At 55.6% G+C, this 15,888-nt stretch overlaps 1 protein-coding gene across 2 annotated transcripts; it reads left to right on the top strand.

Annotated features, from left to right (window-relative positions):
- Positions 1–14,098, top strand: Rae1 (ribonucleic acid export 1). 2 transcript variants are annotated; one of them, XM_063248122.1, is made up of 13 exons: positions 9–202; positions 2,095–2,184; positions 2,978–3,074; positions 3,605–3,709; positions 5,089–5,181; positions 7,591–7,677; positions 8,498–8,584; positions 8,687–8,758; positions 9,669–9,776; positions 12,199–12,305; positions 12,388–12,463; positions 12,815–13,009; positions 13,716–14,098. In XM_063248122.1, the coding sequence occupies exons 3-13, from the start codon at positions 2,985–2,987 to the stop codon at positions 13,800–13,802; spliced, it is 1,107 nt and encodes a 368-aa protein (XP_063104192.1). In that variant the 5' UTR covers positions 9–202; positions 2,095–2,184; positions 2,978–2,984; the 3' UTR covers positions 13,803–14,098. The 2 variants fall into 2 exon arrangements, with proteins under 2 accessions (XP_003463689.1, XP_063104192.1); XM_003463641.5 differs by lacking the exon at positions 2,095–2,184 and having other exon boundaries at positions 1–202.
- The last annotated feature ends 1,790 nt before the right edge of the window (positions 14,099–15,888 follow it).

The following is a 15,888-nucleotide window of genomic DNA, read 5'->3' as shown; positions in this document are numbered from 1 at the left end:
AAGTGATTTGAAGGCGCATGCGCCGTGTTTCCTCGGTAATTGGGCCGTTTCTGTTCTGTTTGAGATTTCCCCAGGCGCCCCGGGCGCCCCAGGTGACTCCATCACTGCCTCACCGTGTTCTCTTCCGCGCCTGAGCAAGTGTGCGGAGTTCGCCTTCCTTCCCGCTAGCCGCGTCCGCCTTCCCGCCGCGGCCGACCGTCAGGTAGGCCCGCGCCCCGTACCCTCCTCGCTGCCGGCGTGGTGCCGCCGGTGGCCAGAGCCCCCCGCATCGATTTCCTCCCTGTGAGGCTCCGGGGAGCCAGCGGGCCTGCCGGCCGGGCTTGCTGTAAGGACAGCTGGAAGTCAGGTCAGAGTGGAAGGAAGCCGGCGGGTTACTGTGAGATCGTCTTGTCGTTTTTCTTGTGGGTAAACTGAGGCTCGGGAAGGGGTATACTGAGCTAAAGTCAGCGTTTGTTGCCTCTGCCCGTCCTCGTGCAGTCGGGCTTCCCAGACACATGTCATCTCCGGGGAGAGGTCTCTCCTGTCCGGCCTTCTGCTGAAAGGTATTAGCCGTTAGCCGTTCCCTTCTAGAAATACCAGTTTAAAAAAAAAAAAAAAAACAGTGTATTCGTCCCCCCTCGCCAGTTCTTTCTTGTGCACGCGCGTGTGCACACACTCCCCCTCCCCCGGGTTTAGTGGGCGGTTACCGGCCCCGCGTGCGCGAGGGGAGCCGAGAGGAGCTTGGGTTTTTTCTTTTTTTAGACAGGGTCTTGCTGTGTAGTTCAGGCCGGCTTTGAACTCGACCCACTCCCGCATTGGCCTCCCTAGATAGAACTGGGATTACAGGTTTGCGCTTGCTCGCCTGGCAGCGTTTGTGACTAGGAAATTACCACGAAGAATAGGGAGGATCGGGATGATGGAAGATTAGATACGTTAGGGAAGCCTCCAGAGTGAGTTTTTAAAAATTCAAGCCTGACAATTTGTTTTCTTTATTTTAATGGAGTCAGGGTCTCGCTATGCAGTTCAGGCTGGCCTTGAGCTCACTTTGTAGCCCAAGCTGGTCTCGAAATTGCAGCGATCCTCCTGCCTCAGCCTCCCAAGTGCTGGGATTACAGGCATGAGCTGCCACACCCGGCTTTTGTCTGACAGCTTTATCAAAGTATAATTTACTTAACGTCAAATTCACCCAGTTAAGTGCCTGTTTTGATGAGTTTGGGAAATTGTGTACAGTTGTCTAATGTCACTGCAGTTCAGCGTTAGAACTCTTCCACCACCCCAGTCAGAGAAGGCACCTTTTGAAGTGGGATCTGAAGGTGGGGAGGGGTTGTCTGGAGCCCAAGCGCCCAGGGGAGGTGTGCTGGAGCGCAGGAGGGAGGGAGAGAAGGGGAAGGTGCTGGGAGCTCCTCACTGGCTAGTGCTTCACTCGCCTCTGTCCGGGTCAGCACGTTCATCTCTAATGGCAACGTGAAGGTTGCCATGTTGGGGTGGAACACAAATGATCACAACCCTATTGTGAGCCAGGCTTATAGTGTACACTTTAATCTCGGTGCTCGGGAGGCTGAGACAGGAGGATTGCTCAGTCTGGAAATTAAGTGATAGAGCGCTTACTGAGCCCGTGCGAGGTCTTAGGTTTAATCCTTCATACTGAAAAAAAATTGACTGTGTCTCAGCACTCTGTGCAAAACCTTCACTTAGTTCTCGAAACTGTGGAGGCCGAGTTAGTGCCCATTTTCTAGGTGAGAGGTCAAAGCTAAGGAGCACGTCGGGGCGGCGTGGTAGTTGGCCTCTTGTGGCCGAATCTCGGCTGCTCTTGCTTGTTCATGCAGCCAGTTGGTGTTTTGAGCACCTGCGTAGGTTGGAGGGCAGCGGTGTGGGTAGCCAGCAGCGCATACTCTCACTTGACAGCTTGGAGGTGGTAGTGTGCTCAGAGCTCCTGCTCACAGGGGTTTTCATGAGACTGAGGACACTCGCCTGCTGCCTTGGCTCCGCCCTCTGCGTATCACTCATCAGGCTGCTGGGGAGACTGATGGGGAGACTCCAGGGAAGGGATCTGCTAAGGGTAACCCAACGTCAGCGTATGCGAGTCTGGAGCCAACTGCACGTTCTCCTCGGCAGGGAAAAGGGAAGCAGTTGATTGTGCCCTGTGTCCTGGACAGAGCACACTCTCCACGTGATCCCCCGGTTCTCCCAGCAGTCTTGACACAGGTGCGGGGTTTGTTTTTAGAGCAGGAAGAGGCGGCCTGGTGGGAGTGGGGCTCCAGCTCCGATAGTGGCAGAGGTCCCTGCAGGTCTCAGTGACCTGGGGCACTGTGATACCAAGAAAAAGTCCGGTAGGGATTGTTACCAAGTCAGTGTCCAGAGCCTACTGCCAGGCCTTTTGGCACTCAGCAGGCCAGAGTGGATTCCTTTCTTAAAACGCCTCCTCAAATGAATTGTGAGTTTCTGAGCTGGGGGGGTAGCTCAGTGGCACAGCACCTGCCCTGCAAGCACAAGGTTGTGCATACCATCCCTGGTGCACAAAAAGAAATTGTGAATTTCTTTTGGAACTGGTGGCTTTTCTAGCTAATTGCGTGCAGAGCCCAGAGTGCCAGAATGAGAACATGAACCTCGACATGAGGCCCCTTTTTACTTCGTATTTCTGGGTGTAGCTGAATGCCTCTCACTGTGTGAAGAATGCCTACATTTATTTCCTGGCGGATGACTAAAATAATCCTCAGCCGTAATGTGTACGTATTGGCTTGTTAGTGGTGACAAATGCATCATACTAACATATGAGTAGGGGAACTGAACATGGAGTGTGTGGCAGTTCGCCTGACTTTCCAATTTTCTGTAAGTGTAAAACTGTTGTGAAATAGAAAGTTGCTTACTATAAATTTAGATGTGAAGGGAGAACCCTGGTGTGTTGCTCTTCTGGAACTTAGTATTTTTATATTTCATCTCACGGATGTTGGTTGCTTGAGAAAGGAGCTCTCCTTAACATTTCCCACTGTGTTTTTAGAGCCAGAATGAGTCTGTTTGGGACAACCTCAGGTTTCGGAACTGGCGGGACCAGCATGTTTGGCAGCACGACCACAGACAATCACAACCCTATGAAGGTACCACGCCAAGCTGCCGGGGTCTGTAGAACGTGTTCGGCCCCAGCTTCCTATGCTCCAGTGGGAAGACAAGAGATGGCTCGGGGGCCAGCATCAGGTTGGACAGTCTGAAATGTTGTCCAGCCATACTCTCTCAAGGCTGAGAGCTGAGGGGTGCCCATCTCCTGGACACATACCCCTCCGCCTGCCTGGCCAGGTCTGCAGAATCCCTGAACAAGCTCCCGAGAGCTCCCCCCAGCCCTGCAGAATCAGGGAGGGAGAATGAGGGCAGGGGTCACTAAGACCAGGCACCGAAGGCGGCAGTGAACCGGCGGGCAGCAAAGTGGCCCTGAGCCTTCGCGTAGTCTGCCTCTTGTCCTGACAGTGCTAGTTCTTTGCCTGAGTTACCACCCCTCTGTTTGCTCTAAGTGAGGAAAAGTGTGATTGAGTTTTTGGGACCAGGAAAGTCCATCGTGGGACCTTTGGTGAGAAGGAAAGGCAGGTTTGGCAGTGTAGCGATGTGACAGTTTAACACTGCTTTCCCTCCCCAGGACATCGAAGTCACGTCGTCTCCCGATGACAGCATCGGGTGTCTGTCCTTCAGCCCGCCAACCTTGCCGGGAAACTTTCTCATCGCCGGATCGTGGGCTAACGATGTAAGTGCTTCCCAAGGCCGCTCCGGTGAGTCACAGGCCGCCTTCCCTTAGCTCCATTCTCTCGAGTGAATGAATCCGAGCTCAGGCTGGTGCACAGCCTTTTCCAAGAAACCAGTTGAGAGGCTACAAGCCCTTCCAAGTGGACATGGTCCAGTCATATGCGCTGCCCAGAAAGACCCAAGCTAGACCAGTACCGTCTCGAGTGTTCCCGAGCCTGACTGGTCTTCTTTGAAAAGGAGTGTTACCCAGGAGAGTGTGCACAGATTTCCGTTCTGCAGGACTGTTCAACTTCTTTGACTTAGACAATCACACAAACCCTGTGTGAGCAGTGTAATTTGTCATTCTGCAGATGTGGAAGACTCGGGGTTAGTGTATGACAGCTGGCCGGAAAGTTAGTCCAGGAGGGGAGAAGGTGCTTCGTAAAGGAAAGTAGAACCATCCAGCTCCCTGCAGAGTCCGAGAGAGACAGCTTTATGTGATAGACTTTTTTGAATCCAGTTAGCAGAGGTTTTAGAAGCTTAGCCCGCACATGTGTTGGTGGTAAGCATGAGAATTGGAGCATTTTCTGCAGCTGTTAGCAGCATCTGCCAGACACCCTCGAGTTTAGCCCTTTGTCCTGTAGACTCCTGGGAAGCGGAGGTGCGCTGGCTGCCTGGCGTGTGTTACCTGGTTCAGCCTTTGCAGTGCTGAGCACCTTCCTGCCGCTTCCGCGTCCCCGGTCCGGCTGCTGAGGCTTGGGGAGGTGAGGGCCAGCGCAGGGAGTGTCCGCAGGCACGGCCGGGCTGCGGATCTGCGCTGTCACGGCCTGGCATCGCAGGTGACTTTCTGCACATGAAAACACGAAGGTCGCAGTGGTCATTCTTGCTAGCACCACTGTGAACGCTTTCAGAGACCAGAGATACTTTCCAGCTGGCCTGCAGGCGGGAGGGAGGGCAGGGAGGAGAGAAGCCGGCTGGGCAGCTGGGCTTCCTGTGTAGTTTCTGGAAGGTTTTTATCTGAGCTGCTACCGAGTGTTAGAAAGATGTTTAAAGATCAATCGGACAGTAGGACAAGGGAGACCAGCTGTAGTCCTAGAGTGAAGATGCTGTGTGATCTCTTTTTCCAAGAAAATATGAGCAAAAGCACAGGGAACTGTCAACCGTGATGTCTGACAGACATTTGGTTTGGTTTTGTTGTCTTTAAAGAATCACTTGAGTAAAATGCATTCTTTAGAGGTGGGGAGGTGATAAAAATAACCAAACAGATACAGCACTTGGGGAGAAGGTCTTGGCTGTTTGAAGAGTGAGGTGCAGCGGGGCTGCCAGCGCCAGGCGTGTAAGCTCCCAGTTCACTCGCCTCGCACGGGATCCCTCACTCCCTCGCCCGTCTCGTCCCCACAGGTTCGCTGCTGGGAGGTGCAGGACAACGGGCAGACCATTCCCAAAGCCCAGCAAATGCACACCGGGCCCGTCCTCGACGTCTGCTGGAGTGATGTACGCCTCCTCTATTTCTCGTTTCTCTCCCACCATGAAGTGCTGTGTCACTGCTGTCTCAGTACTCAGTAACGTGAATGCATGTGCAGGTCAAGTGCCTCTGTACCTGAAATGCTTAGGCCAGATGTGTATCAGATTTCGAAGTTTCCAGAGGTGGGAATGTCTTGCATAGACTTTACTGTTGGAGTGTATCTAACTGGTTAGGTGGTAGATGGCACTGAAAAAATTTGGGATATTGCTGGGCATGGTGGCACATGCCTGTAATCCTAGCACTCAGGAGGCTGAGGCAGGAGGATTGCTGTGAGTTCAGGGCCAGCCTAGGCTCCATAGTGACTTCAGGGCCATCCTGAACCATGTATCAGCCCTGTCTCAAGAAACCCGAGAAGGAAAAAAAGTTTGGAATATTTTAGTTTTTCTGGATTAAGGATATTTGACCTGTGTAGTATGTATATATCCACATTGTAAATTCTAAATTTCTTAGAGCACAGTAGTTTATTGATGATTTTAACTTTCGTAAGATAATCTCGAAAGCATTTCTTGTGTTAAAAAACTCATTTTAAGCAAAGGATTACATACCTTCTTGAAGCCCCTATCTTTATGCCATGAACTTTGTTGTTTTTTATTTAAATTTATAATTTTTATTTGCAGTATTGGAGGTGGAAACCCAGGATGCTGTCACTGAACTGGGTCCCAACACTGTACTTTTTGTTTTGAGTCAGGGTCTCATTAAGAAGCCCAGGCAGGGCTCAAACTTGGGGGCCGTTCTGTCTCCGCCCCTCATACCCTGGGACTGCAGCGCCACCACTCAGGCGGGGCTCTGTTTCAAACTTAGACATTTATTACCAGAAACCCAAGAGGAGAAACAAACTCACACGTTTCTTTTGCCTTTTGCCTTGTATCTTAGTACCTGAGTGCTTTCAAACGTGTCTCTTGGTTCTTGACTTTGAGGAGAAGACTGCCCTCGTCCTGTCGCTTGTTCCCTGAAGTACAGGGCGGAACAAGTTGTGTCCCTCGCTGCTCTTTCAGCCAAGACACTTTGTTGGTGCTTGTCATTTTTGGTATTGATTGCATCTCCCAGAACCGATGAAGTGGCAGGTGCCACGATATCAGGACTGGTTTTTCACTGTGTGATCCCCCCCCAATCCTGAACATGACAGCTTTTCCTCCTCCTGGTCTGTTTTCCTGTGCTTTGTCCCCCTGGCTGGGGAGAGTTGGGTGAGAGCGTGCCTGTTGGCAGAGCGGCCAGCAGGGAGTGGGGCAGGCCCTGCAGCCCCAGAGCAGCCCGCCCGGCCGCCCTCGGCGCTGCTGCCCTGGGGCTGTACCCAGCTGGGGGAGGGTGAGCCTGATGCCCGCCTCGGGCGCCGCCCTTGGGCCTTTATGCAGTCCCGTGTCATTAGGCTGTTTTAGTTAGACTGTATCTGTGCACTGTTTGTTAGGCGTACAGTCAGGCTGAGCTGTTTTAGTGTGTAAGTCTGTGTTTGAGTGCAGAGCAGGGGCACCCGCCCCTGGAAACCTCCCGTCTGTTTCCGGCCCTGACTTTCGCGTTACAGACAGTGGCAAAGGTGGGCTCTTCCGCAGGACCGCGCTGGCGAAAGGCTCTCCTTTCCCTCCCCTCCGCACAGCGCGGAGCCGGCGGATCAGTGTGGGTGGCAGTCACACACCCCCATCCCCCCGGTCCTTGTGGCTCCCGAGACAGCTGGCACCGTTTGCTCAGCCTCCGGTCGGCCGAGTCACTGTGTGGCCCGGGCTGTGCACTGTCCCCCAGTGCTGGTTAGCAGAGGGAGGAGCCCACAGCAGCTCTGTTCTGAGGGGGAGACCTCAGCTTCACATTTAGGGGGCAGGGCTGAGCTGCTGAGCTCTGAAGCCAGAATTAAAATAAGTGAGCCAGGCTGAGTCAGCTGCAGCCGTGGGGTGAATCGGGCCCAAGGCCTGGCCCTCTCCTAAGGAGAGCTCGGTTGGAGTGGCGCCATGCAACCACGGTGTGCCGGCCCCGTGGGTTCTATGCAGGACTGTTTAAAGCTATTGCACAGTGATGGCTTCTCTTTAAAGCCGCACAGGCTTAGATAGGACCTGTAATTAGGGAAGGCTTACATTTTATCAGAAAAACAGAAAAGTTTTAAAAGTGGCCCACAGTTGCTTTTGGGGAAAAACTGGAATCAGGGATGAGAGAGAGACTACACTTCATTATGACTTGAAATGAGAATTCATTTTTTTAATCTTGCACATGCTGTCTCTTAATAAGATATATGCCCCGAAATGTTTGTTTATGACTATGGTTTGTGGTATATTGGCCTCTACCTCGCTGGATTAATAAAAATCGCAGAACACATAGTGCAGAGTAACATGTGAGTGCCGGGGGGGGGGGGGGAGATGAGTTTCCTCACAGTGCCAAATTTTCTCTTACTTTAGGATGGAAGCAAAGTATTTACAGCATCGTGTGACAAAACCGCCAAAATGTGGGACCTCAACAGTAACCAAGCAATACAGATTGCCCAGGTGACCGAGCCCTCTGCAGCGCGGCCTGCGGGATCGGCCTCGGGGTGGTCCCTGACTGATGACTCCTGCCTTGACGGTGTGCAGCTCCCTAGGTCCCGTCACTCACATGTGCGGGAGACCTCGAGTGCAGGCGCTGCTCCAGCCTCATAGCAACTCGAGTTTCATGGCGGCTCTCAGAGCCAGGGCTTAAGGCTTTCACGGGTGTGTGCGCGGCATGGGCAGGCGGCACGGCTTGCCCTTGCCGTGGACACGTGTGAGTCCCAGCGCTGTGTGTGGCCTCCCTCTCCCTGGCCGGACTTGCTTGCACATCGTTCAGCCTGCATCTGCTGAACGCCTGCCCCGTGCAATGCACTGCGGCCGGGGACCGCACACAGCAGGAAGGGGCGCTTCCTACGCCACGAGCTGTCACTCACACGGCTGGTACCAGGAGCAGTGGGCACGGAGGACCCTGCAACTGGGCGCCTGGTATTTGGGGGAGCCTCTTGACAGACATTTCCAAACAGTGTCCCGTGCTCTGAGTCGCGGCACTGTGCTTGTGTGGCTGTCGCTCGTGGCATGTGCTGGTACCAGGTGGCGCAGCCCTCCCCTTTCTGGGAGGAGCTCCCAGGAGGCTCGCTGGCCTGCGAGTGAGCCCAAGTTAGAGCCGGCTGGAGTGGAACGAGCGGGGTGCTTCTTCCTGGTGGGTGCTTTTGCTCATGGGGAGCAGTGGAACAGCTTGGGTGTTTGTTTGCTGGGGTCTCAGGATTCTCCACTGTTTAAATTCTAGAACACAGGCTCTCGCACCCTGCCACACTGACGTGTCTTTTTGTTTTGTGGGAAGCATGACGCGCCTGTGAAAACCATACACTGGATCAAAGCCCCGAACTACAGCTGTGTGATGACCGGCAGCTGGGATAAGACGTTGAAGGTACTCGGTGGGCCTGGTGCGCCCGCCTCGGGGGACGTTTAGTCTCACCGCGTATGGACTGCGGCCCTGAACGCCTTTCTCTGCTTCTCCCCGTGCTTTCAGTTTTGGGATACCCGGTCGTCAAATCCTATGATGGTCTTGCAGCTCCCCGAGAGGTGTTACTGTGCTGACGTGGTAAGGAATGTCATTTTAAAACCCGGAATAAACATTGTTCACGTACGGCACTCTCCAGAGGGTGGGTAGCCCTAACCCTCTGCAGTGTGAGTACGGGGTCACTGTCCCTGGCTTCCTAGAGGACCCAGGACTGCCTCTGTCCAGAACTGCTGACTGCCGGCGTCTCGGGTCACCGTACCCAGCCAGCTCCAGGCCATCCCTGGTGTGGCGTTCACCGGCTGGTGGGGAAGCCCGTGTAACTCTGTGCTGTGGTTCCTGTCGTTGCATGGTCTCTAACCAGGTGGAAACGAAGGGGCTCTCTCCGTCTGTTCAGTCGCAGTCTGAGGGTTTATGTCAGCTGGCCCAGTAGCTCCTCTGGGTTGAGTTCACCCCCGAGAATGCTGGTGCAGGTGGCCGTGCTTGGTGTAACACAGTGACCTAGCAGAGCCACCTAACAGCGACAGGCCCCAGGCAGTGGGCTCAGAGGGAACGCTAGGCTCCCGCTCTGGTGCCCTCGGAGAAGTGCCCAGTTGGGCATGAGCTGTACGGAGCTGTTTGTGCGCAGGGGCCAGAAAAAGGCGAGAGTACAGTGTACCACCGTGCTGCTCACTGTCACCTGTAGTTGACTGTATTCTTGAACCATCATGTTAGTAGTCATTGTTATGTGTGGGTGACTTTATTCTCAGTTCCTTAGGATATTTTGTAAATATTCACACATTTTATAGTTTTTTAAAAAGATGAGTTTGAGTGTCCTACTTGCAATTTTTTTTAGGTTTTCACGAAATATGTTGCTGTCATCGGTTGTTAAACTGTGAGAATTTTATGACTTAAAAATTGACCTACTTAAAAAAAAAAAAACTGAACTACTAGTTGGGTATAAAAAGAGCCCACTCCGTTCGTGTCAAGTGCGCCTCTTTTCCTCCACCCCTAGATATATCCGATGGCCGTAGTGGCGACAGCGGAGAGGGGCCTGATCGTCTACCAGCTGGAGAACCAGCCGTCCGAGTTCAGGAGGATAGAGTCTCCGCTGAAGCACCAGGTGAGCCGGAGCCCCCAAGATGCAGGCTGGCAGCTGTGGGGTGCGCAGTGGCGTCACACATGGTGCAGTTGGGCCCACTTTGAAAAGGCGGGATTGTCAGAGCAGGAGGTTTCAGGAGCCAAACACAGTGTTCAGTGCGTAGATGCTGCCCTGTGTGCATGACCCCATTCCTGCCCTTGCCAGACAGCCCGGTGGCCAGGTGCTACTGGGAAAGACGCATCTGGGTGGACTGGTTCCGGTGTGAATGTGTCATGTCCAGCTGTCCTTCTGCCTGGTTGTGTGAATGTGGCTGCGAGGTTTCTCTCTGCCCTGCAGTCTCCCACTTGCCCCAGAACTGCTGGCCTTTCCTGCTGCTTGGCCTTGGTCTCAGCGGGCCGGGTGGGCTTCGGCTCAGAATGAAGCTGACAGTCAGCCCCCTTGGTCTTCTGGCCCATCATTTTCCTGTGCGGGACCCCCTGGCCTCCTGCAGCCTCAGCCCAGAGCCGCAGGCACAGCAGGACTCCGTGCCAACCTGATTGTCTTCGCTTTGTTGCCCGTGCTTTTGCTGTTGTGCCCAAGAAATGGTTCCCCAGATCACTTTTGAGAAGTGTCAGCCTATAAGCTAGGAAGTCCTGGGTTAATGTTCGGGGCAGGGACAGAAAGGAACAGACCCCAGGTGTTTTCCAGATGGGCATGAGGGAGCCCAGTGGGGTAAGGAAGAAGAAAAACATGGGTGAGGTGAATCGCCGGTGACTCCTCGGTCTCCAGTTCAGACACCCAAATAAATAGGCGCCCCATTTCCTGACTTGGGGAACTGTGAGGAGGGGCGGGCTGCGGCGGGGGAGGACCCTGGGGAAAGGACGCAGTGTTGGAGGGGTGTGGGACCCTCTGGCTCTACAGGAAGCTGAGCAGAGACCCCCAGAAACATTAAAGACAAGAGTGCCAGATCCGCAGCCCTCTTCTGGTGTCTGTCGCTGTTGTGTTGGGTTTTGGTTTGGGGGTTTTTTGCGACAAGGTCTCATCTCACTGTATAGTTCAGGCTGGTCTTGAACTCTCAGCCTCCCGAGTGCTGGGATCCCAGGCGTGCACCACCACACCTGCCAGGCATTGATCTGAAATGTTGGATCCATGTTTTTTGTGCGTGTCTGTGAGGTACAGCGTGGTACATAGTAATCCGTGGGCATACGGTAAATGGTCAGATGGGCACACTCGGCGTCCCCACAACAGAAACCCGGGCTCCTCCTTGGCATCGAGGCAGCTGTGGCCCCTCCTCAGTGCCTGCCGAGTTTCCTCCGTGGGGCTGGTATCTGAGCGTCCCTTACTGAAGCACGCCATCAGCGCTCCCTCCTGCCATCCGAGCGTGTCTCAGTCCCTGGAAACTGATCTATCCCCTCGGTCTCCTGCCCTCCTCAGGCTCTGGTAACCACTGTTCCAAACGCTGTTTTTAGGAGAACAGCTTTTTAGATCCCACATAGGAGTGAGGCCACGTGGCACTTGTCTTTCTGTGCCGAGTTTGTTTCCCTAACATAATGTCCTTCAGTTCTCTCCGTATTGTGGAAAGTGACAGGATTTCATCTTTTTTTGTCTTTTCTGAGATAGGGTCTCTCTATGCAGTTCTGAACTCACTTTGTAGCCCGAGCAGGTCTCAAACTCGAAGCAGTCCTCCTGCCTCAGGCTCCTGAGTGCTGAGATTAAAGTGTGGGCCCGCACGCCAGCTGGGTCACCTTTCCGTGCCTGTCCGCTATCCCAGGGTACACGGGTATATTCACAGCACGTTTCCTTATTCATTCTCCAGCTGATGCCCCGTGGTTGAGCGGCTCTGCAGGGATCAGGAGTGCAGTTAAATCTTGGCTTGCTGGTTTAATTTCTTTTGGAAAGTGAGTCCACATTTGGAAGAGAGAAATGGGTTCCTTTGTTAATGGCAGTGTCCTTCCCTGAAATCAGTGTGATTGAGTGAAACGCATACATACATACTATTCAGCCTTAAAAAGGCGGAAAACACTGCTGTTTCCAGCACGGTGGGTGAGCGTGGTGAAGTGAGCCGGTCACAGGTGGGAAGCTGTCCCATTGCTGCGTGGTGTGGGCAGCGCGCACATGCCCTGCAGTGGAGGTTGGGGCGCTGGCCTTGCTCCCTGTGGTGCCCTGTCCACTGCATTACCCAAGCTGCCGGCGCAGCCGGATGCCGCTTCCCTGCTGAGCAGTACAGATGCAGATGTGGGGGACCTCAGGGGACTCCGGGACCCCACACTCCGCTGGTGCAGCTGGAGGGACGGGTGCAGGGCTGTGTGGGTCACTACAGAGTCACGGGCCGCCGAGGAATTGCGAAGTGACCCTTATACCCTCATCCTGTGCGCTTGATGTCCAGGTTTTTCTGAACACTGGGACCGCCTCCGTCGGCGTCCTGTATCTGCACTGTGTCATACCCTTCTCTCTCTCCCTGCAGCACCGGTGTGTGGCTATTTTTAAAGACAAACAGAACAAGCCGACTGGCTTTGCCCTGGGCAGTATCGAGGGGAGAGTCGCGATCCACTACATCAACCCCCCAAACCCGTAAGTGGGACCCGGCCTACCGGGATTTTTAGCAGAGACTTATTTTTAAAAAGAAAAACTTAGACGGACCTTTCTTTTTCAGCGCCAAAGATAACTTCACCTTTAAATGCCATCGATCCAATGGGACCAATACCTCCGCTCCCCAGGACATCTACGCGGTGCGTTCTGGGCACCTGGCCGCCCCCAAAAGTGCACCCGGGATGGGAGAGGACACGGGCGTGCGGGGCCAGGGTTGGTGGTCTTCTGCCCGGCCCAGCGCAGGGTCTGGCTCTGCCGCCTCGGCTTTGGGATGAGCCCTGAGACTCTCGGGAGCTGGTCCACCTTCTTAGAGTGCGGGAGACAGTGTCCCTGCCCATCGGAGCAGAAGGAAGCTCCGAGGCTCCCCCATGTGCACCCCAGAGTTGGGGTGTGCTCCCCAGAGGAGGGCGGGATGGACTCCCTGGGAAGCGCTGGCAGCTGTCCCCGCCTGTCCCCACCTACCGCACCACACGCCTGCCTCACGCCTGCAGGTGAACGGAATCTCCTTCCACCCCGTTCACGGCACGCTGGCCACCGTGGGCTCTGACGGCCGGTTCAGCTTCTGGGACAAAGATGCGCGCACGAAGCTCAAAACCTCGGAGCAGCTGGACCAGCCGATTTCTGCATGCTGCTTCAACCACAACGGCAACATATTCGCCTACGCCTCCAGCTACGACTGGTCCAAGGTGAGAGGCCCGGGCCAGCGCCCTGGGCTTGCTCTGATGCTTCCCTGGACTTGCTGCCAATAAGGGACAGCAGCCCCCACGGTGCTGTGGGGGCTCAGGGCAGGCTGACCAGCTGTGCCCTTGCACAACGGAGCCTGGCAAGCTGGAGGGCAAAGGCCAGATCTCGGGCCATCGGAGGCGCCAGGGTGGGAGATGAGAGGTCCAGGCAGGAGGAGTTGGGGTCCAGCCGGGTTGGCTGCAGTTCGAGGCTCACGTGTGGCCGCCCCACCGCTCTCCCAGGCCTTCCCCTCTGCCCAGCCCTCTCCTCCTCACCCACCCCGTCTGCTCTTCCTGCTGCCCACTTCCACTCACCGTGGGCTCAGGAGACTGACCACCGTGGCCCTCTGTTGCCCTCCTGTGGAGCTGCTGCTCCTGCAGGGTGAGCCATCCAGGGTCCTGCCCCTGTGCCCAGGCCCCGCTCAGCATCCCTCCCGGGACGGCATTTGACCCTGTCCTTTATTCTGCCGGGTGTGCTGTGCTTCAGGCCCTTCATGTAAGAGCCGTGTAGAGGGCTGGCATGTAGCTCAGGGGCCCTGCCTGCCTGGCAAGCACAAGGTGCTGAGTTCGAGGTCCAGTACCCCCCAAAAAACAAAAACAGTCATCCTAGAATAGGCGCCCCCAATTGCTGGCTCTTAATTATACAGTCTTTGGGGTTTTTCCTCTCCAGGGACATGAATTTTATAATCCTCAGAAGAAAAATTACATTTTCCTGCGTAACGCTGCTGAGGAGCTAAAGCCCAGGAATAAGAAGTAGCAGCCTGCCCGCGGGCGTGACCGGAGTGCGCCTCTCCGAGAGGCTCCGTCTCTGTTGGACTTCTGGGCCCAGCCGTAGGCAGCCGTCAGCCGTGGACAGGAGGAAATGGTGTTGTCACTGTCCGCAGTCAGCTGCTGGTCCTCGGCCACCTGCCATCTCCTCGGTCCACTGCCTGCTGCAGTGGCTGCAGCTCGGAGGGGACGGAAGTGACTGCGGAGTGGACATGTGGCGGGCGGTGCCTCGCTTGCGGCTCTGGGCCCCGCGCTGCATTTTGTAATAAAGTATTTTGAAGGCTGCGCCATGGCTTCCTTTGTTCTCTCCCGCCCCTGTACCATGGTCCTGGAGTGGTCACCGCAGTGCTGGCTCTTCAGTTGGTGTCGGACCCCACTGGAGAACGCAGGAGTCCACGTGCCATGTCCTGGCTCCTCCACACTGATGGACAGTTGGCAGTGTTTTCTGCCCCGGTTTCCCAGGCCTGCTGGCCAGTCCCCACCCACTGAAGTGGGGCTGCCCCTCCTGCTGGGTGGTGGCCTTCGCTGGGTTCCCTTGCAAGGCTCTGATGGGTGACCAAGGTGGACCCCACGGGAAGCCGGTCTCCCGCGTGGGAAGGGCTCCGAAGCCTGCACCCGCAGCGCGGGTCTGGGATGTTCCACCTAACTGTGGCCCCTGTTGCAGCTCAGGTTTTCAGGGTACAAGGCAGGCGCACTGGAGAAACCTGAACTTTGACGTTGACAGTTCATGTCCCCTCCCCTTCAGGGACCAGCCTGGAGGCGGGGGTTGCAGTCTGCACCGACGGGAAGCTGGGAAGGAGAGCTCTCCAGGGCGGAGAGGCTCCAGCTCTGTTCCACGCCCAGCTTTCACTGGAGGTGGGGACGCACGAGTCACCTTCAGCCTAGCCTATTTCGTTGTTTTGCAGGCTGGCTGTGCTAGGAGGTGGAAAGATGAGCCTAAGTCATGGGCCCTTCAGGGTGTTCCTTTCCAGGCCTGGGACGCGGGTGCCGCATCGCCAGGGGGACCCTGGACCTGGCAGAACCGTTCTCACACACCCGGGGCAGCACCTGGACTGCCAAGGACCAGGACCAAGTGGGCTCTCGGTCCAGGACGGCTCGGCGCAGGCGTGGACGTGTGCTGCGTGTTGGGGTGGCAGACTGGCAAGGTCGCGTGTCACCATCAGACTTCAGGTGTTTCCGAGCTTCCTAAAACGGGCTCGGAGGAGCCTCGCCACCTGTGTGACCTGGACTGGTGTCCTGCTTCGTTTCTCTGGACTGGATGCCAAGTGGGAGGCGCTGGCGGCCTGGGTCGTTTGATGGCATCTTCTATTGTGAGAAGAGACAGTAGGACATGGCAGCCCGTACCTTGGCCTTGTTTTACTCCCTGTTAACACAGAGCTGCAGAAGACGACTGGGGCTCTTTCCCTTAATTCTCTCCAGCATTTTACCGAAACCACGAGCGTGGTCACCACTGGGATGCCGCCCTGCGCGGGCTCTGACAGCTGTACTGAGTCCTTGCTGTGGCTCCCTGCGGTCCTGCCACTGCTGGTCTAACCCTGCGTCCTGGGTTACTCATGGAGGCCCTGGGCTCCGTGGTGACAGCCACGTGGGAAGACCCCGAGAAGTACAGCTAGGGCTTCCCGCCGTGTACTCCGACCGGGTGCTTGACATCTCTAGGTGAGGAGGCTCCACGTTCCGTGCTTAGCACCGAGAAATACTGGTGCAAGAAACAGTGAAGCATGAAATAATACAGTGGAAGTGAAACGCCTCGCCGGAAGGTTCTGCTGGCGTCAGCTACCTGACGAGGCCCACGTTGCCATCGCGGGGTGCTTTGGGAGGTGATTCTCAGGCACGATCGGAGTCTCCACGGGAGGAGGGGCCCAGAAAAGCCCGGCTCCCAGACGCTCCCAGACATAACACGCTGTGTCCACAGCAGAGTCTTCCGCGTGGAATCGGGGCCACCTGGTAGGGTGTGAATGTAGTTCTGCAGTGGCATTTAAAAGGTGGGGCCAGAATCCCAGCGCTCGGCAGGCTGAGGCAGGAGGACTGCGCTGAGTTTGAGACCAGCCTGGGCTACATCAGCGGGTTGAAGCTCA

This window comes from Cavia porcellus, unplaced genomic scaffold, assembly GCF_034190915.1.
Source record: "Cavia porcellus strain 051 isolate PalLab524CR breed Dunkin Hartley unplaced genomic scaffold, mCavPor4.1 scaffold_5, whole genome shotgun sequence".
Classification (NCBI taxonomy): Eukaryota; Metazoa; Chordata; class Mammalia; order Rodentia; family Caviidae; genus Cavia; species Cavia porcellus.
The sequence above is the reverse complement of the archived record's forward strand: the minus strand, read 5'-3'. Positions and strand labels throughout refer to the sequence as shown.